This window comes from Poecilia formosa, unplaced genomic scaffold (genome assembly GCF_000485575.1).
Source record: "Poecilia formosa unplaced genomic scaffold, Poecilia_formosa-5.1.2 Scaffold186, whole genome shotgun sequence".
Classification (NCBI taxonomy): Eukaryota; Metazoa; Chordata; class Actinopteri; order Cyprinodontiformes; family Poeciliidae; genus Poecilia; species Poecilia formosa.
In genome coordinates this window covers 731,810-754,302 of record NW_006800125.1, presented here as the reverse complement: position 1 = coordinate 754,302, position 22,493 = coordinate 731,810, and the positions used below count along the sequence as shown (strand labels likewise).

The 22,493-nt window shown below is 39.7% G+C and overlaps 2 protein-coding genes across 2 annotated transcripts; one reads left to right on the top strand and one right to left on the bottom strand.

The window, feature by feature from the left end:
* LOC103147636 (fidgetin-like) lies at positions 1-14,359 on the bottom strand. The gene is made up of 3 exons (XM_007566077.2): positions 14,211-14,359; positions 11,945-12,155; positions 1-4,603 (listed from the first exon to the last, which is right to left on the bottom strand). The coding sequence occupies exons 2-3, from the start codon at positions 11,967-11,969 to the stop codon at positions 3,450-3,452; spliced, it is 1,179 nt and encodes a 392-aa protein (XP_007566139.1). The 5' UTR covers positions 11,970-12,155; positions 14,211-14,359; the 3' UTR covers positions 1-3,449.
* Positions 14,360-20,451: 6,092 nt separating this feature from the next.
* On the top strand, positions 20,452-22,343 carry LOC107837895 (homeodomain-interacting protein kinase 1-like). The gene has a single exon (XM_016678585.1). It carries the CDS (start codon positions 20,940-20,942, stop codon positions 22,092-22,094), a length of 1,155 nt encoding a protein of 384 aa, XP_016534071.1. The 5' UTR covers positions 20,452-20,939; the 3' UTR covers positions 22,095-22,343.
* Positions 22,344-22,493: the final 150 nt, after the last annotated feature.

The window sequence follows — 22,493 nt, the reverse complement described above, 5'->3', positions numbered from 1 at the left end:
TGATTTGTTTTTGTGTATTTTCATCTGATAGAACATGACAGAACAGTCGGCAGTGAGGTAGACTTAAACAGGTCAACAGCAAAAAACATTGCTCTTTATGCAGGCATCTAAAAATGACATGAAATAAATACTTCCATGTACAATGTATTAAAAGTGAGGTAGAAACAGTTTAGGAGAATGTACAAGAAATGATGACGAGTGAATTAAAAAGGTAACACAGAAGTTCAGATTTGACTCCACATCCTTCTCTGCATCAGAGAAGCAAAAAATGTGAAATAATGTGAAATATGTGAAATAATTGCTGCTGCGCATGTTTTATAGCATATTCTACTATAAAACATGCAGTTTGTGTGGCACTGAAGAGCGTATAGTCCTTTCAGCTAAGCGCTTCAAATTTATAAAAGTCTAGTCAAGTTGCTTTCATCCGTTCTTAACATCTGTATTTTTTTCTTAGAAATAGTACAGAGCCTTTGTTTAAGGAGGATTTGTTTGCGACATTTTAACACAAGTTTGGTTTTTAAAAAACGGGCGAGTTTCTACGCTTGCGTTTATTTTGATGTCTGAGTGTTTAAGGAGAAAGCAAGATAATATCACCAAATAACTTCCAGAGCAACATCTTCTCAAACATTTTTTTTATGGATTTTGATTCAGATTTGAAAAAAAAAAAAAATACAGTGAACTGCTGACTTTTAATTAAGACATTTAGCAAGCATTTTAACATGATGTAGATGTTGATATATGATTTTTTTTTTTTTAACCCGGAGTGCTTTGTTTTGACAGTTGGTTTGCAAAACCTTTTCCCTAACACTAACTACACTAACACTTAACATAGCATTAATTTTTCCACCAAAACCTATAGGAGAATTACAGCTATACACAAAGAAAATATGTTTTATATATCTAAAAAAAACATCACTGATGTACATTATGGCATGTATTGTCCTTAAAAAAAATATCTGAATTACATTCAACATTTCGGGCCTTGGTGAGAAAACTTCAAGTTTCCCAGAGCAATAAAACGGATGGGATTGTGTTTGCCTACGTGTGCAATTGTGCGAGCATGCTGACATTTTATATTATTGAAGGCATTGAACGTTTGTGGTTTCCCTGAAGTTTTTTAGCCACGGCTCTGTTTTCTTTCACCATCTTGCTCCGTAAAGCTTGCTACCAGCACCCTAAGGTTATATAACATACATTCTTACATTTATCATTCTGAGGTAACAATTTTCTTCCTGAGTTTTTTCAATAACATGTCTATAAATCATCCTTCTAATAGGGTTAAGTAAAGAGATTGCATATTAAAAAAAGTAAATCAAAGCAGACAAGCAGGCAATTCTTCATAAAGACTATAATGTTGAGCAGAAAGTGCTTGAGGCACTGGAACCTGCATGAAGAGCATCCAAACAATAAGCGACCTTTATTGGATGCTAAACTGGATGCTATTAATGTTTTCTTAAGCTTACCACAAATGTGCCTGGTAACTACACCATTAGAAGACAACCTACAGATATTTGTGTCTAGCAATTTTTTGAATGCTAAATACATTCGAATGGAAATAAAATCTTAAATCGTAATAGAAATAAGCTTAAACAGTGACTTCATGTATATTGCTGAAGGTTTTGTTTTATACAGTGCTATGAAAAAAGTATTTAACCTTGAATAGTTCAAATATTAGTCAAACATAACCAGAGTAAATTCAGAATAATGATTTTGTGAAGATTTCATTTATTATAGTAAGTTGTCCAAATCAACCTGGGCCTGTGTGAAAACCAATTTATCCCCTTTTGGTAATCTATTAATTAACTCTCCACTATTAATTATCCGCTATTACTGGTTCAGTTTCTCCAGCCACAACCAGACCTGTACAAACAAGAAATCAGTTAAAAAGAATGAAGTAGGCTAAAATACTCTGTCAGAACGCTAAAGAAATTCAGGAACAGATGGTAAACAAAAGGCCTTAGGACTCCAGGGACACATGGTGTGTCATCATCAACAATAGAGAAAACATTGAAAAGTAGCCCACCTTCCAGGGAGTTGCTAACCTACCAAAACTACTCCAAAGTGCGTCAACAATGCATCAAGGTGGACAAATAGGAACCCAAAACAGCATCTTGCTTCAGTGAAGACCAGTGTTCATAAGTTAAGTTAAGAAAAGGACTGGACAAAACAAAAGTCAAAGCCACTGCAGTCCAAACACATCTGATTGCTGATCCACAAAACTGGGAAATATTCTGCTCACTGAGGAGACAAAAGTGGAGCCTTTGTAAGGTGAGTCTTACAAAGAACATTATAATACCAGCGGTCAAGCAAAGTGGTGCGATGGTTGGTCATTATAGTATCATGCTATAATTGATGGAACCATGAACTCTCCTTCAGCAGTACTTCCTGAAGAAGAACGTCCAGCTATCAGGTTGGAACCTTAAGATCAAGTGCAGTTTTGTTTTCCCGCAGGACAGTGACCCAAAGCACACGAACAAGTCCATGTCCAAAAGGCCAACAAAAGAGACAACAGAGTGACTTATTTGGAGTCCAGACTTGAATCTTATTGAAATGCTGTGGCACTACCTTAAAGTCTACAAGCTCTAAAGCACTACAATGTGACTGAATCTAAGCAAATCTAAGAAGGGTGGGCCAAAATTTTATATATAGTCACACATATATATAATATGATGAATGTTATTTTTGTTGATTGTACAAAAAGATGATGGGGGGATTTGCTTTTCACAAAGGATCAGGTTGGTTTGTTTTTTCCTCTAATGAATGAAATCAACATCTCGAAATTGTTGTTGTGCTATTTAGAGCTTAATTGACCTGAAATGCTATTGTCGAATGTAAAACTTGAAGAAATCTGTAACAAATATTTTATCACATTACTGTACGTACATTTATGCTGTTCAGCATTGACTGTTGTTGAGCAGAAAAGATAAGTCTCCACGATAGGAAATAAATGCAAAAGGAGGTGGAGAGAGAACTGTGACATTAATCTTCCAAGGCCCAATGACACACCAAGGCCTGCAGTCAGATTTATCAGTGATTATGCTAAAGTAGAACAGCAATCTCAACATTTTAGTTATTGCTTGCTTTCCTTTTTGGTCATTTTGTGGTGCCAAAGAGCATTTTTGCAGTCAAAGGCCTTTTTACACAAATAATGGCCACAAATTTGTACACCAACTTCTTAAACAACGCCAAGTAGCCAAAAGGAAATAGATAAGATCCTGAGAGAAAGAGACACTCTGATACTTAGACTGTCTATCAGAGAATAGCTCAACCTAACACTTGTGAATCTTTGGAAAAATATGAGGAAAGACAAATGATGGACATCCACAAGAAATAGAAGTCTTGTGCCCTCTTGTGTTTGCCAGAGAGATTACACCTTTTGCAGAACAAGTCAGTGTTGTTCCAGAACCCCTCAGTCTTTAGGTACTCCTCCCTGATGTTGACTGGGATCATCAGCGGCCACCAGTGGTGTCCTCAGCTCGCGTGTGAGATGCAGGAATCTTCATTCTTTGCTGCTGAGAAAAGCTGTGCTCCCCTGTTACGCTTTCCCCTGCAAGGCTTGATGGTGGGCTGTAGTTCCCTGCTCTGTTGTATGGAGGTGAAATCAGGGGCTTTCCAGGTTTGTAGGCCTGCTGGTCGTTGGCAGGACGGCTAACATCATAGCCATTGGCCTGGCTATTACCGTTACCTTTGCTGTGACTGTTTCCTGGACCGTTGCCGTACTTTTTGTAGCGCGATCCCTCTGCTTCTACCTCCTCCTGGACTTCATCTGTCATCTCAAAGGCCTTGCGTTTAAGACCTCCATCAGCGCTCCCTCCAAGGTTGTGGCATGGGTAACTATAACTACCTCCAACCACGGTAGGCCGAGGGGCTAGAGGAGTGGGAGCGCTAATTCCTGAGGGAAGATAGGAGGCACTGGGGTGGCTGTATCCAGAAGAAAGGCTGGTTTGGGGGTAGCAACCTGGTGGGTAGTTGTAGACCGGAGTGCTGGTGCTGTAGCTTGGCACAAGAGTAGGGGTTGGCTGCAAGGTGTGCAGAGTGGCAGGTGGAAGTGCTGCACTGGGCTGAGGGCAGTATCCGGGAGACAGATAGGCGCTGTTGTAGGCAGGAGAGTATTCCTGAGATGATGGGGCGCTGCAAGACGTAGTGCCACCGTAGCCTGGTTCCGTGACCAAGTTACTACTCACTAACGTTACACTTCCTGTGGCAGGGATTCCTACAGAGGCAGACCCCACCTTGGAGCCAGTTAGTGCCTCGAGTCCGGGGTAGCAATCCATGCCTTGGCTCAGAGCCCAGGGCTCGGTTTCAGTTTTTAGGAAACTTCCAGACTCAGAGTAGGCGCCTGCAGCAGGGCGCTCATATGACAACTCCAGACCTGAGTACTTCTCCGCATATCGTTTGAGCAGCGAAGAAGCCGTAAGAGCAGATATGTCATCACTGGCCCAAGGATACCCTGCAGGGGCATAGGTGCGCCGGGCAGCAGTACTGTAGGGGTCTTGTTTGTGGGCAGACTGGGGGGAGGTGGTGGACGTCACATCTAGGTGCTGCTCAGGCCACTGAGGTAAAGGGGCGCCGTGCTCCGGAGACCAGTGCATCTTCAACAGACCTGAAAGAAACGAGAAAGAATGAGTCAACTCACAAAACTGCAGAGAGAATGAGAGAATCAATTGATTCTCTGCTTGATTAGTCTTGACTAATACTTTAGCAATAGCAGATTGCAGATCAACAACACTCTACAGTGTGGACGCTGCCTCTTATAGCACCAGTTATGTGTTTTAAAACATCAGAAGAAATGCACAGATATGTGAAAATAGTTCAAAAATAACAAGAAGGCTGAACATATCACAGCAGAGTTGTGACTTATTATTTTGTGGGTTTAACCTCTGTCTGTGTTGCAACATGATGAATTTCTAAATGGTTGGCAAGCATCTACGTTCCCCAGAACATTAAATAAACACTATTATTTAATATGAGCAATCAGCTAATGTTTGTGTTGACATCTTAAAGCTTTACAAATATGGAAGACCTGAGCATCAGCTGCAGAGCTCCGTTTGATGCATCTGTAAAACTGCAGAAAAGGACAAATTGATCACAAGATGGCAGTACTGACCACTGAACCTTTCAATGGTCATTTCAAACCGTCTGTTTTCATAATCACCATAAAAACAAAGCATTTTACACAGTCTTGTTCCCGTGCTCTTATGCTCAGATTCATCCAGGCAGGGGACAACAACCCTAACCCCTATGAGAAACTGCCAGCATAGCCCCCAGCCTGGTCTCCACAGCGATAAGCCTCGATCAGCCTGCATGCTATACCCTCTGAATCTGCTCCTCTCACATTGGAGCCATTGTTGTCTATCTGTGAGTCTCATAGTCCACAAAGCCACCCCCACCAAGCGTGTGATCTAATTCGGCCCAAACCTCAGGGGTCTGCTGGACGGAGGGAAAGTGGGTGGGGTCCCTGAGGAGAAAAATCTAAGTATTTCGTTCCTTCGTGTTACATGGAGGCTAAAGTGGAACTCGTATACAGATGGCCACTTTAGTTATGATTTATTAGGCCAGAGAATAAACAAATCTAAATCTCATGTGACATGAGCAGCTATACGTCCACATGTAGACTGGGTAATCCACTGGTTTAGAGGCTGAGGGCTGGTTTTTTTGAACTGGAGTTAGGCTGACATTCCAGGCATTGCAGAGCATTATTAAACTACCCCAATCTCAGGCTTAGGCCAGAGGGGTTTTCCTGCAACAGCACTGGACAGAGGAGGAAGTTGCCAGAAGATTTTGGTCTGGTTTGGAGAACATTTCCTTTATATGGTAGGATTTTACAACCAAAAATGAGTTACTTTCTTTTTCTGAGCCTTCTGCTTCCTTAAAGGTGCAACTTTTTACAGTGAATAATAAAAGTGTTGCAGGGCGCTGCTCTGCAGTAGACTGGCGACCCGTCCGGGGTGGACCCCGCCTCTTGCCTTTGACCGCTGGAGATAAGCACCAGCACGCCTTGTGACCCCACAAGTTTGTTGGATAAAGAATGGATGCATGACTTTTAACATTAATGACCTAAATAGCAACTCAAATTTTCACTGCTTACTCTTAAAGCTTCATGTATTTTAAAGAAGAGCTGAATAAAGTAGGATATTGACATTGCTGAAATAAACAAGAAGCCTATATGTTTGGACCCATTAGTTTGACTGATCTGAAGTCAGCTCCTGCAGATCTACTTACTGAATCTACAGTACTGGACCGACGGTGGTTTAATGCAGATTAATAAATCAGTTTGAAAAGCTTGGACCAATCCCATTCAGCTTGCAGAATAGCACAAGCTTGACCTTTAACAGATAACAGGGAGGATAAACAGTATTTCATCACCTGGTCTATGTCATTTTATGCCAAAAGTATTATTATTATTATTTGTTTGCCTAAACGTCTTTTGGCAAAAAATTTTTCCCATTGTTTTAGGAAGGTGAAGATTTTATACTTTTGTCTGTCGTGGAACTGTGAGATTTTGTTAAGGAAAGGACATTCTCTGAAAAAAACACACAGAGAATCTGCTGTCTCAGTACTCATTGCTAATATAAGGTGCTAATGACAGTTTAAATGTCACCTCCATCATAATATTGTCTTTGTTTGAATTAGCATCAATACAACCATGTTTTACTGCTTTCTCTCTCCAGGTGTCCCATTGCCTCTCATCCTAATATAAATAATTATCCACCTCTCAAGGCAGAACAGCTTATTTTTGAAGGCTGTTTCAATATTTTCTTGTACGTGTTAAAAGGAAACCAGAATTGACAAAAATCAATATCTGCTGGTCAAACCTCTACAAAAACCGTAGATCAGAAATTGTTCACAAATCTCAGATAAATTATTCTTAGCTAAAAAAGATCTTTGTTGGATTCTTTCAACCTTTAACTTAACTTAGTCTACGTCAGTTGTGTTTGAATACCCAAAACATGCACTGTCTAACAACAGCATTCGATTTGATACATGGAGGATTTTTAGTCTTCATGTTTTTTCTGCTCATAATAATTAGTGAAGGTAAGGCAGAGACCAGTCTACTAGAGAATAGAGCTCTAGACTTAAGGATTTTGGCATTCAGTTTTTGATAGAAGGAGAGAGAGAAATGAGAAAAACGATAAATCAATCAAATATAAATTATTGAGCTTGTTTTAATTTATCATGCAATTAATTGATTTATTGCATATTGTGGCAGACCTAGCCATGACAACAGAACTATTTGAAATCAAATTGTTTTTAATGATAAGTCGAGTCAAAAAATATATATATCCAAAACAATCTGATAGTAGGGAATGGACACCTTCCAAAAAAGTGAATTTTATGTTGTTGGTCTACAGAATATTTCTCCAAACGTCCTGGAGATAATCAAGATGCTTTGGAAAATGTGAGACCAGTAGGTCTAGTGGGGCTGGCAGTGCTTTCTTTGGATGTTGTTCAAGAGGAGTCTTTGCTCCGCTCTTGAAGTTATTCCATTAAGCCAAATCCCTCTAAGGTTCGTTACCGTTCCATGTTTCTTTCATTTGTGGATGATGACTCTCACTGTGGTTCACTGATGTCCCAAATCCTTAGAAATTGCTTCGTAAACCTTTTCGGTCTTATAGATGTCAGTGATTTTCTTTTGCATCCATCAGTTCTTCAAATTACTTCAATCAGGGCCTGGTGTTTTCTGTTTTAAGACCTTCCGTCCTACCATATGTTAGCAGACAGATATATTTGAGCTGTTTGTTGATTCCAAACGTTTGGCAGTAATCAGACCTGGGAGTGTAATTGAACCCAGGTTAAGTTTAAAAATAAAAATAGTTTTGCTTAGAAAGCCTTGCATAATAAATAAAATCATAACTTGAAATCTGACTTTTGTGTTTACTCAGGTTTTCTCTGTCTGACATTAAAATTTGTTTGATCAACTGAATCGTCAAAGTGTGACAAAAAAGCAGAAAGAGTGGACATCTGGGGCAAATATTTTTCCACAGAACTGCATTATGAAGAAAGAAACCTCCAAACATCCACATTGTCACCATTGTTGCTTACATTTTTGGATGTTTTATTCTCAAAACTACATGATTTTATCTTTCAAGGACGCATACGAGTTATTCTTGATCTCTGGGGCTGAGTGGACTCCAGTTTGAACGGCGATCCACTGCATGGTCAGTATGAGTAATTAGGGGTTAATAAGATGGAAGTGTGTGTGGGGGAAGGGCTTTGCTGTGATGGGATTTGGGGGTTGTGGGGCATCAGAGATGGCTCCTGGACTGGATGAGTTAAAAAGAAAAAAAAGTCACCCCTCTGTAGCTGAAGGGTCTCTGTTAGCGCTTTTTCTCTACTCACAATAAACAAAGAGATCCCCTGAAGTTGGACAGACACTTGGAAATACACACACACAAACACACACACACACACACACACACACACAGAAAAGCCCCAACAGCAAAGTGAACTCCCACATTGCGGTTCGTCCTGCAGCGCTGGGCTTCGGATGGCCAGCAAGCAGAGGGACTCCTGACCAACCATTGGATGATTCAGGCTGCAGGCATGCCAGGAATCTAACCTGAGATGAAGATATATTTTCCATACACTCAGCAGACTTGGCAAATTTCCAAAATCTGGGAAAAGGACAGTGGAAATGCTAACAATGCTGGCAACATATCAGCTGTTGGGGTTTTGTCATTGGAGCTGATTCTCATCCTGCCAGTAGGTGGCGTTATCCATAGTTTCCACACCATGACTGGCTGTGCTTTTGTACCCAGAACCAGCCTGGGAAAAAAAAAAAAACAGTCTTCTTTCAGCCAGCTGACTGTCAGTGTACAGCCATGGCCAGGGGAAGAGGGCCACTATTGTATGAAACTGGAAAACACTGGTAATGGAGGAACTCTCTCTGGCATAATAAAAGGAAAAACTATAATTCAAATCTCAGTTTGAAACATTAACTTTTTAAAACCGTGGTGTAGCTGTAAAAGAGAAATCAGCTCAAGTCTACATTAGAAATATGTAATAATTACTGAGGCTAAAGCCCGTGGACTCACTGCCAAGCTGCCTGTGTCCTTGCTGACGCAGTAAATGAGGGCTACGTTGTTATGTAAGCAGTGACCACTGGCTAAAACACAATGTCAAAGTGAAGGAGAATGGACCCTCCCGCTCTCTGAACTTCCCTTTACTTCGTTTTCCTGGTGTGCAAAGTGTAACCAGTGCAGTGCAAACTTTGCACCACACCAGGTTCAGTTTGATCCAGATCAGAAGATCCAAAGACTAATAAGAATCTGATTTATGTTTGCTTCATTTATATTTATCTCTTGCGCAATATAGTAAAGATGTGACTCTGTCCCAATCTGTGTGGTCACTTTTTTTACCCTCCCCCACTCCTTTAGCTCCACACATGTGGCAGAGGCCGGACTGTGCCCCCCCACCGCCCCACCTCCTCCTCTCTGCTCATTGTGTCCACTCATATATCAACCCTGCAGCTGACCAGTTCCTCCTCACGTCTTCCCCATCTGTCCTTCCCTTTGCTTGCTCCTCAGTCGCTGCAGCTTCCATCTTCACCTAAACTCCTAATGAGGAATCTACGGTGGGCTGCGGCTTTCTTAACAAGCTGTCACGATTACTGTTAGAGGGGTAATGCATTTGTGGAGGCCGACATTTATGTGGCCCACCATTCAAAGCTAATGAGAGGCTGTTGACACCGGGTTACTAACGATGTGGCTTTCATTCACAGCACTGCTTCACCCCGGTAACTGCCGACTTTAAAAAGCGCTAAAATGCCTCATCATTCTCTCTTGGCGTCACACTATCATCATTATGTACAGAGCGCCCTTAATGAGGTGTGGGACGATGGTGATTACATGTTTGCTTGTTTGTTTTTGCAGGCTGATCCGTGATGGGTCAGTGTGGCAGATTTTATTGTGGGGTGAAAAAGAAGCAAATGAACGTTATCTTAGGAATGCATTTAGTCAAGACAGCGGAGAACTAACACAATGCTGTGAGTCACTTTGAGGAAGGAATGTGACAAATGCATGTTACCAAAAACTCCTATCTACTCAGACAACTCCCGCATTCTCTGTTGAAGCCACAGGACATTTTTCTGTCTGATTCACAATGCGTAGACATGGAGAGCAATTCCCTCTGCTTTATTCTAATCAGGTTAGTGTTGTAATCCTGTTAAAGGCTGACCTGATCAATAACCCAGTCAGTCAATATAAGAATATGAAAAAAGCCTGGACTCTTAAAACTAGGGGGATGAAAAAGATGCCTTTTTTTTCTTTTTTGCTAACCAAGTTCTGGACCTATGTTTTGCGTTGAGTAATGGCTGAGCCAGCAAACTGGGTTGGGTTTTCGAAGTAACAATTTGCTTCAAGTGAAAAACGTCACTAATAAGCAAGTTTAAAAAATATATATATATTTTTCACTTTTAGTTTATTTATGCCATAAAAATGATCAGTTTAACCCTTTAACACACTTGCATGCAAGACACCGGCATCCTCATGATAGTTGGGGGTTTTTAAAAAGAGGTGAAGGCAACATACTCATAATGTCTAAAATATCTGCTTCCGTGTCATACAACATTGCTTATTTTATTGACTTTATAATATTTTCTTTGGTGGAAACACCAATTTGAAAAATTAGCTAGCATTAGCTTGTGTTAGCTGCAGGTAGTGTGGCTGCACGGTCTGACCTGGAAGCGCAGTCAGTACCAGCAGCTCATTTGCACGTGCGCCAAAAAAAATATTCCCGGATAATTGCTATAATGTAGATCTACAAAGACGAACAATTATTTTTACTAACTGCAAAATAACCTATTTTCCAAGACAGCTGTTTTGTCCTTGATGAATAATAATTATCATAGCTGTGAAAGTTGTATTTACGATGTCAATACGCCCCCTGGTGGAACCAGAATATATCCCACGAATACACATTTATTTCTCCATCTTTCCTCACATTTGATTATTGTACACAGGCACATATATTACTTAATTTTAATTTTAATTTTTTCATAACATAGCAGTCATAGCAGTCTACCAAAATGTGATTTAACTGCTGTTACCTGTATTTTTTTCATTCTCTTTAAATTATACACTATTTTCATGATTACAGTGAAGTACAAAAAAGAAAAAATAAAGAAATAAAAATACTGTCTCAGAAGTATTTTTAGAACAAATGAGCTACCAGTACGTGTTCCTGGGATAAGTCATGCAGCCAAAGGTAGAACTCTGATACTGGCTTACGTAAAAGTAAACCTCAGTTTTTGGTGTCATTATCTCAACACATTAACTTTAATAATATTTAGCAATGTAATTTCATTTTATTTTATTTTATGGATGTAACAATAATCAGTCTCACGCGATTAGAAGAAAGTAGATTTTGGCCTTATGTCTGGGAAAACTGGACCCTTGTTTGTTTTGTTTTGTTTCCATTCCAGGTTTGACTAGCTCACACACTGTGATATTTATTCTTACCTATTTCTGAGCTGGCTCTTCACCTAAAAATAATTTAACAACCTGGAAGTTTACCGAATGCTTGTTTTTATTCATAGAACTGCAGAGTCAAAATAAATAACGCTTCCTTTGAACAAAAAAGCACCAGATGCACAACTTGCTTTACTGCAAAACATGTTTTGGAATCTAATAGCTGTTTAAACTGTACACCATTCGCATGGAGAGACTGGAAAAACAGCAACTGAACACTTTTTGTGAAATTCCTCCAAACGAAGCCTGGAGGCTCAGCTGTTAAAACCATTAGCATTTCTGCTTTCTCAACATGACTTCTCAAAGACACCCACCCCTCTCCTCTCATTTCCCTCCACTCACTCACCCTCCCTGCAGCTTGCTTCCCTCTAACCAAACCACAGGAGACGGACAAAAGATGAGCCACAAGAAGAATGAAACATGAAAAACAGACTGGAGGTGAGGATCTGCACACACCAAAAGCTGCCAGGACTTACTGTATGGGGTGGCAGGACTGAGCATTCTGCAGCCCTGGCCCCAGGTGAAGAGAAGAGGACCAGGTCCACTTGTCCTTACTGAGGACCCAGCTGCATGCTGATGGGGCCCAAGTCGATCCTGCTGTAGACTGTGTGGCTTCTGTCTCTGCAAGTGGCCAGCCTCAAGTACAGCTCCATGGTTCAGCTCACACTTTCAACACCAACGTTCCAACTGAAGAGGGAAACGGCCACAACGTTATTTATGCAGGAGTGCTTTTGTGTAAAGAGGGACACAGAAATGTTCAGAATGCAAAGCAAAACTAAAAGACATAACTTATATTCAGAAGTTTAATTTGGCTTCAGGTCATTTCACCCCTTTTGCCAAATTGTACACCTTTTTATTGCTACAACTTCCCATTTTTCACCCCGTTTTGTCTTATTTTGGTTCAGATGCAGATTAACCTTGTGAAATATTCCAGTCTAACAAACTGAAATATCTCTGGAGCAGAACGCCAGCTGTTATGAGACATTGCTGCAACTTTCATTAGTATTCCTGGTCCCACTGACTTGAATCAAAAGGTTACATCTCCTTCTTTGCCTTTAGTCAAGCTCGACAGAGGTTTATTATTAGGTCACTATTTTAGTCAGGTGTGTTGAAGCAGAGACACAAAAAGTTGCAGGAACCTGAGGATTTTAGTTTGGGAACATTTTTAGTAAATGTTATGGGAGTCAAAAAAAAAATCCCACTGTAGACTATGATTAAGATGAATTAATTTAGTTTATATTTAGCCAGAGCAGGCATGAAACATCCCCATAATGTGTACGAATTGACTGATGCTTGGTTGGTAGAAAACATCCTGAATCAAACCTGCAAGAAAGCAAATCATACAGGCCATTTTATTCTGCTGTGATTCCATGAATTAGCTGAAAGAAACATGAGATTTATTTTCTGTGCCAATACTGGCAGGTGTAGTGTGATTTTTAATTAGCAATAATGGGATCCTGCACCTATGCAATAACAGCAGTGTGTTTTTTTTTTTAAATAATCTTTTTTTGTGTGTCTATGTGAAAAATATAAAAGGATTAAAATTATCCAAAGGCTAGAACCTGATTATGTAATGTACATATTAATTATTTCATATTTCTCCTATAATAAAAAAGGAAATAATATCAAACTTAGGACTGATAAAAATAGTCAGACAAAAACTAATCTTAGCCCTAATAAGGATTTTAAAAAGTTTTTAATAGTCTGTAATTTCCTGTTTTCAAGTACCTACATACCAATAATCAATTGACTTAACATATTAGGTCTTTTTTTTCAACCCGAGCGAAATGTAGTGACCATATTACTGAAGACAAAACAGCTTCTGATTTTTCACCTAAATATGCGATTCAGAAATCACTCAGCACTTTGGCCAGAACTAAGAAACAGACGTTAAAACAGACAATATGAAGAAATCAAAATAAACAAATGAAATGTATGCAACCTTTGTAAGCTTATCCTTTCCTGTCTTAAATTCACACGTAAAAAATTATTTGCATATAAAACTGTCTGGCCATTTGCTGGAGCCCAGCAAATTTACAGGGGTGACTATTGCCCACCTCTGGCCCCCCATTGGTGGCGCCACTGAAGCCGCATATGAATATTTTTCGACCTTTAAATTAAAGACCATTTGGAGATATTACGTCGTTTGACATAAAAAACATACTAATGCTTCATTCCATTCCTTTAATGTCACATTAAGCACTTTTAATGCAGTCAAGCTTTGGAAAGTGGAGGGAAAAAAAGACCCCCATATATAAATCGTCAACATTTGCTGGGGTTGTCATGCGCATATATTCTTCTTAGCCTTATTTTCACTTTACTGTGTTAAAGTTTAGCAACCTGACACAAAACAGGCTTCACTTTGCAAAGAAAAAAAATCGCGCTCTCAAACCCCAAAAACTCGGAACCATATCATTTGCAAACAGAACTTTGCACTCTTCCTTCAAAGAGGACTTTCTCCTGCCTGACACCGATTTTCCGTTTCTGTAAAGAAAGTCAAACCCGAGAGAAAACAGACCGACTGAACTGACGTGTTAGAATGACGACTCGAAAGAAAATGACGGGCCATGAGTGCAAAGAGACAAACTTTTAAAAAAAAGTGTGCAAAAAAAAAAAATAAATAAATAAAAATGACGAGAACGGCAGCGGATGGACAGAAATGCGCAAGAAGCTGAGGTAATATTTGCATCGTTTAGGGGAATTAAAACAACTTTCTCAACAAGTGAGGAAATGCTTACAGACCTGACCATCCCTGGATGTGCTCGGTTAGCGCTCCGGTGCGGAAAGTAATCCAATATTCCTCAAAATACAGCAGGGGGGAGTCGATGTAAACGGGATTGTAGTTGAGTGTTCAGGAGGGGAGGGGTTGGGGGTCTCTCTCTCTCTCTCTCTCTCTCTCTCTTTCGCTCCCTCACTTGTGGGACCCTATCCTCTTCTCTCCCACTCTCCCTCCCCCATCTGACTCCCACCTCCGTCCCTCCCTCCTGGTGACAACAGAGCCTCTCACACATACACACACACACACACGCACGCACGCACACACATCCCCTCCCCCAACCATGCACCCACCTCCTCCCCCTTCTGTCTTTTGTTCAAACTATTCTAGCAGGAAGGGAAAGAGAGAGAGGAGAGGGAAAAGTGACCAATCATGCAGTGTCAGAGAAGAGCATAATGATCCCTGCTGTGTGTGCATGTATGCATGCATAAATATAATATATATATATCAGTGTGTGCAGAGGTGCATTGGAGTGTCCTCCCACTTGGGAGATTGGAAGCCCTCAGTTTGATGAATGGGCGTGCTGGGACACATGCGAGGGCAGATTTTTTTGAATTTTCTCCTTCAGTGATCACATGAGAAGTTCAGTTATTGCCAATGACTTCTATCGATCCGGTGCATTGATCTGAGTGTTGTTGGGAGGGAGGGCTTGAAGCAACCGTGTCAATATTACCTAATTCCTGTTGTGACCCATCCCCCTCAATGCACACGCACACACACGCACACGCAGCACTCATCAGGCTGCAAACATGCAGTAAAATCAGCTCAGATATTTGAGTCAGTGGAGCCACTTTTTCACCTGTAGTTTAATTTAATAATCCAACCATTTTCACATGGTTACATTCTTTTTTTCTTCCTTTTTGAGCCATTAATTACACACATTCAGGTGGTTTTGCACACAGAAGCACAGCTGTGACTCTGCATTTAGAGTTATGTTATAGGCTGCTCATGTTACCACGCAGAAACACTCATGGCGCTGCAGGATGCTCCGCTTCAGCTTCAGACAGGATTACACACACATGTGAACATGTTGGACACATGTGAGACATGTTTTAAAGATTAGTTGCTAATAGCAAAACGTGAGATCTTCCTTTTAATTTTTCGCTGCCTAAAATATTAATGCCCTTTAAATGTTTCACATTTTGTTTATTTTTACATCCAGTATTTCATTAGGATTTTATTTGATAGACCAACATAGAGTACCATGTAGTTGTGAGATGAATAAATGGTTTAAGGTTTTGGGGTTCTAAATGTGCCGCCCCCAACTAGAAAATGTGTGGCATTTGTATTTATCCTCCCTTTACAACCAGGTACAGCTGTAAGTTTTCACGATTTATCTCTTCCAACTTTGCTCGTCCAGTGACTGGACAGATACCATCTCTTGACATATATTTTCAAGTCTGGCCACAAGATCTGAACTTTGTTGTTTCAGCATCTGAATATGCTTTGGAATAAACCATTTGATTGTAGCTCTGGGTGCATGGTTAGGTTGCTGATCTGCTGGAAAGTAAAACTTTCTCCCAGTGTCAAGTCTTTTGCAGCAATTAATAGATTGTCTGTTTGACTGCCTCTCCACCAACTTTGACCAGTTTTTGTGTTCTTACTGAAGAACAGCATCCCCACAGCATAATACTGTTACCACCATGTTTCACTGTGGTGATGGTTTAAACAGGCTGAAAGGCACTTTTGTGCTACATGTAGACAAAATCTTACTTCTTTCACATCTTTGTTGAGTCGCTTTCATGGCTTGTGGCAAATCTATGTCTTATTTTGAGCAGTAGCGTCATGGATCGAACACTGCATCACGAGACGCTTATTGTTTTACCACCTGCTAATGTTTAAAACTTCTCCACAACTTCATCTCTGACCTGTCTGCTGGATTGGTTGAGCTTCATGAAGCAGTTTAGTCACTTTAAAAACAGTGTATCATTTTCCTTCAGTTTCAGATTGATGTTCTACTTTCTGTTGGTGTACCACAGAAAATCTCAATAAAAAAACACAAACGCTATTGAATGCTATTGGATACTGATGTATCACTTTAAATAGAGCTCTATTGCACTAATTGTAAACAGCAATTAGTGCAAGAGAGCACTAATTGCTGTTTGCTATGAGTGCCTCGGAAGGTTGCAGGAGTAACCAAAAAAATCTGACTGAACTGTGAGTTAAAATGTTGCCGCCAACAGTAGTGGAGAGGCTTGTTACAAGACCTTTCATAGGTGACTCAGAAGAGTAATGGCTAGTGCAGCGCTCAGCCCTTTCAGCCTTACATGCTTTGCTGACAGACCCTGAAAAAAAAAGCCACTCTGTTATTCTGCAGACAAGAAAACAATACATCTGAACAATCCCAAATGTGCTGCAGAAGCTGTTCCTTTCATCACAGGTAAGGTGGGTGGCTTGATACATTCTCACTGCCTGAGTCGAAGCTGCCAGAGGTGTTCTGTCTCTTTACCGCTGAAAACGCCGCTCCATATAAGAATAAAAATGCCTAAGTGGGTCAAAGGAGAAAGAGGAAGGACAGACGCCAGAGCGAGCAGGTCCAAACATAAAGGCGCGGCTACCAGCAGCAGGTTGGAGGAGAAGTTTACTGACAGATTTCCATTACAGCTGCCCCACTGTACGGCAACGCAAACATGTAGGAAGACATAAACACTCATCCATGTTAGACATTGTGGAAATTGGAAATGGTAACGCTAACGCTGTGCGTCTTTAGGCCTGTGGGTGGGAAAGGTCACATGATATCACGCATGACAAGCTCAGCTGTTAGCCATTCTAATTCTGTCTCGAGCAGCTGAGCACTGACCCACTGCTCCACTGAACTGTCCCTGTAATGATACTGGTGCAGGCATGTGTGTGTGTGTGAGTGGGTGGGTGTGTGGATGACTGCGTGAACATGTATGGGGTTGGAGTAACTGTTAAAAATAAATTAAACGCAGGTAACACTTATGGATAACCAGCTTTGCTTTGTTGCTATTAAGGAGCAAATCAGTGACGAATTGATCAATGTTAAACAACAAATGGGGAAAATTTAGATATAGATTAGATATTTAGGTTAAAGGTGAGTGAAATAATAAAAAGTGGAAGGACAACAACAGGGACATATCACTAGTAAGCAGTTACTTATCCTGTGCATATCGTTAATTAACTTATGATTGTGTATTTCATAGCAAACTAGGAAATACTGGTTCAATTACATAGCTTGAACAATAGCAACATGTTAACATTTGTTATGTTAGTACCTACTTTAACTCCTTTAATCGCATTACAACAGATTTGGCTTATTGGCAAAGGTGTTTGCAGATGAGCAGCTAGGATGTTTGCCCTGATGTGACTCATTAAGGTTCAGGAAGATTTGTGGAGCACTTTATAGACTTCAGAGGAAACACACTACTGAAGTGAAGTGAATGTATTCACTGAAGTGAATGTATTTTCTCTGAAGACTGAACTTTCTGATCGTTTGGGACACCTGGAAAAAAGGCTCCTCTGCAGAATAAAAGTTGAATGCTACCATACGTTGTGTGCCATGCAGATAGTTAAGCTTCAGTAATTCTCTATCATTTAGAGAAGTAATTCAAAATCATTTATAAAGAACTGGATCAAAACGTTGTCCCAGACTGATCTGGAAACAAGCAATGTTTTTATTCTTTTTTTTCTTCCCCAGCAGAGCAGAGAAATCAAAATATAGAAATTCAGTGATCATGGCCAGTAAACTCCTCTGACCTTCATGGTATTGAATTTATTGCACTGTCTTGTACTTCTTTAAAACTTGCAAAATGTTTGCTATTGAACTTCAGTTTATAGAGATGGATTTATTTTTTTGAAAAATCAAAAATCTAGAACTATTGACACGGTAAAGCTTGTTATAATCAAAGTTTCTTTTTGCTGCACCACCTCCTCTAAAAAAGAGGCGAGCTGGAATGTTTCAGAGACATTTTTAAGCCATTGTTCACATAAAAACAATGTGATCTGCTCTGTACAACTGTAAACAGGATTTAGCTCCTTATGAGATATCAGTTGTCAATAAATCTTGATTTCATTCCTCAATGGTTATTTAGTAACTGAGACTACTGTGTTGTACATAAGAGTCACATATGTAGCTACACACCCTTCATTCCTACTGGTCTGAGCATGTTCAGGGATAATGTGAAGGGTCAATTATGAGGCAGAAAGAGAGAGAGCAACAAACTCAGAGAAAGGGCAAAACAGGAACAGGAAATATTTCGGAAAAGAACAGGATATATGTGCATTGTTGGTATTGTCTCTCATAGGAGACCCTTTCAGTGCTGTCCAAGTTCTGGTATTTGAGGGTTGGTCTGTGTTTCTGTATTCACCATGAGCCTTAAAGACAGAAATATAAACCAGCATCTGGATGCTGCTTTGTAAGCCAAAGCTTTAAGCAGACTTTAGTAAAACACATCAGCAGTGCCGATTATGTCAATAAAAGTGAGCACAAATATAGACACATGTGAGGTAATAGTACGTATCCAAAGTGCCACTCCTTTGCAAGGGTAAGCGAAGAAAAATGTACACATTCTTTCAATATTTTACAACATGTGTAATAGTTTCACTGTAGAAAGCATTTAGAAAGCATTTAGAAAGCACTGCTTTCTAAAATTGCCTTTCTAAAATGAGTGACACAAACAATCAAACCTTTTTATGATATTCTAATCTTTTCAGATGGGTCTGTTTTGCACTCAGTCTGCAGCTTCACGTTTGCTGTGACAGGGCTAACTTCCAAAGGTTTGGTCAGCTGAATTTGAAAATACGTCTTCGTTTATTCTTAACATGCTTTCTGTAAATGTTCATTGCAGACCACTGCATGATCTCATTGCCTTCAAGTTCATTTTGTCACATAATTTGCTTTTAGCACCATTAAACTCTAAGTTCTTGATAACTTTCCATCAGTAAGTAATGCAAAATGACCAGCAATCTCAAAGAACTCCCATACAGCTCATATAGCATGTTTGAAAATGCTTCTCTGTTTAGTGACCTAAAGCTCTATCAGGCCAGAGCACTGAGACTCAAGGCAGATACCCAGATGGTTTCAGTTAGAGTTTCAGGTCTACATATTTCTACAAGTTTTGTCTTGCAAAACAGACAAATGAACTCACCATTCATTTTCAGGTGAGAATCAAAGAGATGCCTAATAAGCCTGTTATACACGCTCAACAAAGCCAGTGAATAGAAGTGTGGTGGGAAATGCAGTTGCTCTTTCTCTAACCCAGCCCTCCATTTACACAAATTTTTTCACTGAGCGTCCAATTCAGATTTTGAAAAGATTTGAAATTACAGGAAAATTGTTATGAGAAATCTTTCCTACTTTTGGATTAGGAAACCAAGAGCATCAGCATATTAAACACCATCTTCATCTCATAACATGCTTCGGTGTCCAGACGAGGTCCAATCATTGAACAGAAGGAGAAGTTGTTAACAGTGACATAAATTTTCTATTTGAGAATTGTCGTCTGTCTGTAGTTTTATCAATGGCAGCAGAGAAAGTGAAAAAAAAGAAAAAACTCCATCGAGTTCACGGCTCCAGGAAGTCAAGTTTATTTGTATAGCACACTTGAACAAGTGCCACCATCAGATTCATCACATCACACCAAGAAAACATTATACAGTCACCATTTGAGGAAGCAATCATTTCTCAGAGAGTCCAGAAACTCTGCAAAGAACAGAACAGCAGGCTGGTTTTTACCAGGCTGGAAAATCCAAATTGCATAGGACACATAAAAGGCATGAAAACATTTTGATTGTCATTGGCATATTAAATAAATCAGTGATGCAACCCTAAACCTATACATAACCAAGAGAATGTTTTTCAAACAACATTTAATATTATACTTTCATACAAATGCAAAATACATGTAAAGAAAATAGAATAAATATCCATCCATCCATTTTCTTCCGCTTTTCCAGGACATGTATGGCAGGCCGATTTAGCATAAAATCGGACTCAAAATTTTTTTTTGATTAAGTCTTTATTTCCAGAGAAAATGTACTCCATGTCATTTAAAGATACAAAAATAAAATGTCATCAAGTGAAAAATACAAACCATCACAAATCAGACAAGTAATAACAGAACAGAAACAGAACAGAAATTATGTTCTGTTTGAACAACACATGGGGAGCTTAAATGCAATTTCTATATTTAGATATCTAAAAATTTAATTTGGACTAAACATAATTACGTTCAAGATACCTCGAATTGTAATTACAAATGTGTGATCCTTCAACAGATAAACCTGGTGATATTATTTGAAAGGAATTTGGAAAGAAATTTTTAACCATCAAAATGTAATTGATAAGGTCTTGAATTGTTCTTCTTGTCAGAATGCAAATTATCTTAAATTATTAATCAGAATAGTCAAAATGTAATTGTGTCTAGTCAAAACAATTTTTTAGATATTTAGAACGTAATTACAGATAGTTAAACAAAACCATTTTATACATTAAAATGGCTTGCCATAGTTGCACGGCAGTTCCAAGCGAACGCAAAGGCGCTCCTTCACGTCATCACAACGTGTGTGTCATAACGCGTCACAAAGAGGAGAGTTGGAAAAGAATGTTGAAAAAAGTGAATTAATTCTGCACTTTTGACAAGCTGGGGGGAGATGAGATTTATTATTCCAGAAACTAGTTAGTATTTGAATTTATTTCATTCATTCGCCTCTTTGAGTTCAATCTCAGTTCAAGTATGGGAAACAAGTGTTGTAAAAAGATGTGCAAATGTCCCTGGATGGGTCGAAACGTGATTCTTACAGGTCGCTACTGTTCCTACCGTGTTGTGAGGGTAATTGGCCGGGGCGTTTATGGAAAAGTTGTTAAGTGCAAGAATCTAAACACAAAAGAGAAAGTGGCAATTAAGATGATAAGAAAGGACCTCACACATACTGGCAGAAGTGAAATTTTAAATATGTTTTCGCTCAGAAAGCTTGACTCAGACAGATGCAACTTGATCAAGATGACCGATCATTTTGTGCACAAGGAACACCAGTGTCTGGCTTTCGAAATGCTGGATAAAGATCTTTTTGAATACATGAGAGGCAGACATTTTAAACCATTGTCCGTGTCAGCAATCCGACTGATAGCACAACAAATGATTGTGGCCCTACAAGCGCTGAAAAGCATCGCCATGGTTCACACCGACATCAAACCAGACAACATAATGTTTGTCAATCATAAGTTGTTTCCCTTCAAGGTGAAACTCATTGATTTTGGCATTGCTAAACATGTATCAGAATTACGGACCGGAACTTGGATTCAGCCCGACTGCTACAGGGCCTTTGAGGTTTTGTTGGGCCTGCCACTGTCTGTGAGTATGGACATGTGGAGTCTTGGTTGCACTCTGGCCTTCTGTTACCTGGGTAGGCTCCTCTTTCCTTCATATTCTCAATATGAAAACATGAAGACGTTCGTGAGGTTGTGTGGCCAGCCAAATAATTCTTTGCTGAATAAAGGTTTGTTCACCTCAAACTTTTTCAACTTGGTCCAGGAAACCCCTGAAGAAATCTGGGAGCTCAAACGTTCAAGAGAATATGTAATGACGTCAAAGGATACGGCAAAACACCTCGGATGGTCATCCAATCCGGTACAAAGCTTTCACGACTTGGAGGAGACAGTTCCAACTTATCAGGACCCATATGAACAGAAAGACGTCAAAGCCTTTATAAACCTCCTCAAGCAGATGATAGTTTTAGATCCAGACAAGCGAATCAGCCCCTCTGAAGCTCACAGACAGGATTTCATAACTATGAAACATCTTGTGGGGTACTCAGGCAAATATGTGATAAAGGCACGAAAAATGGTAGGAAACTGTCATCTCCAGCCGATCCCAGAAGAGCTCAGATGAAACACCAGCGTAGTCGGTTTTGACTCACTCCAAAGAAAAACCGGGACCCTCCAGAAGTACCATAACATTCTCCTCATTTAGGGAAAACGCTAAAGCTGCTTGCAGCTAAAAAGAACAAGTCACCAGATATAGCTGGAGGAGGAAGAAAACACAACTCAAACTGCAACAGTGAGTCAGCAAAGGAATCCTGGAGAACATGATCTTAATAAAACTGTCTCTTAGCAACGCCTTAAAAAACTGTAAAGGACAGAATCCGCCAACCGTCTGATGTTTGTAAATAAACTGAAATCTGAACTAATAATAATAACAACAACAACAATAATAATGATAATAACAACAACAACAACAACAACAACAATACTACTACTACTACTACTACTACTACTACTACTACTACTA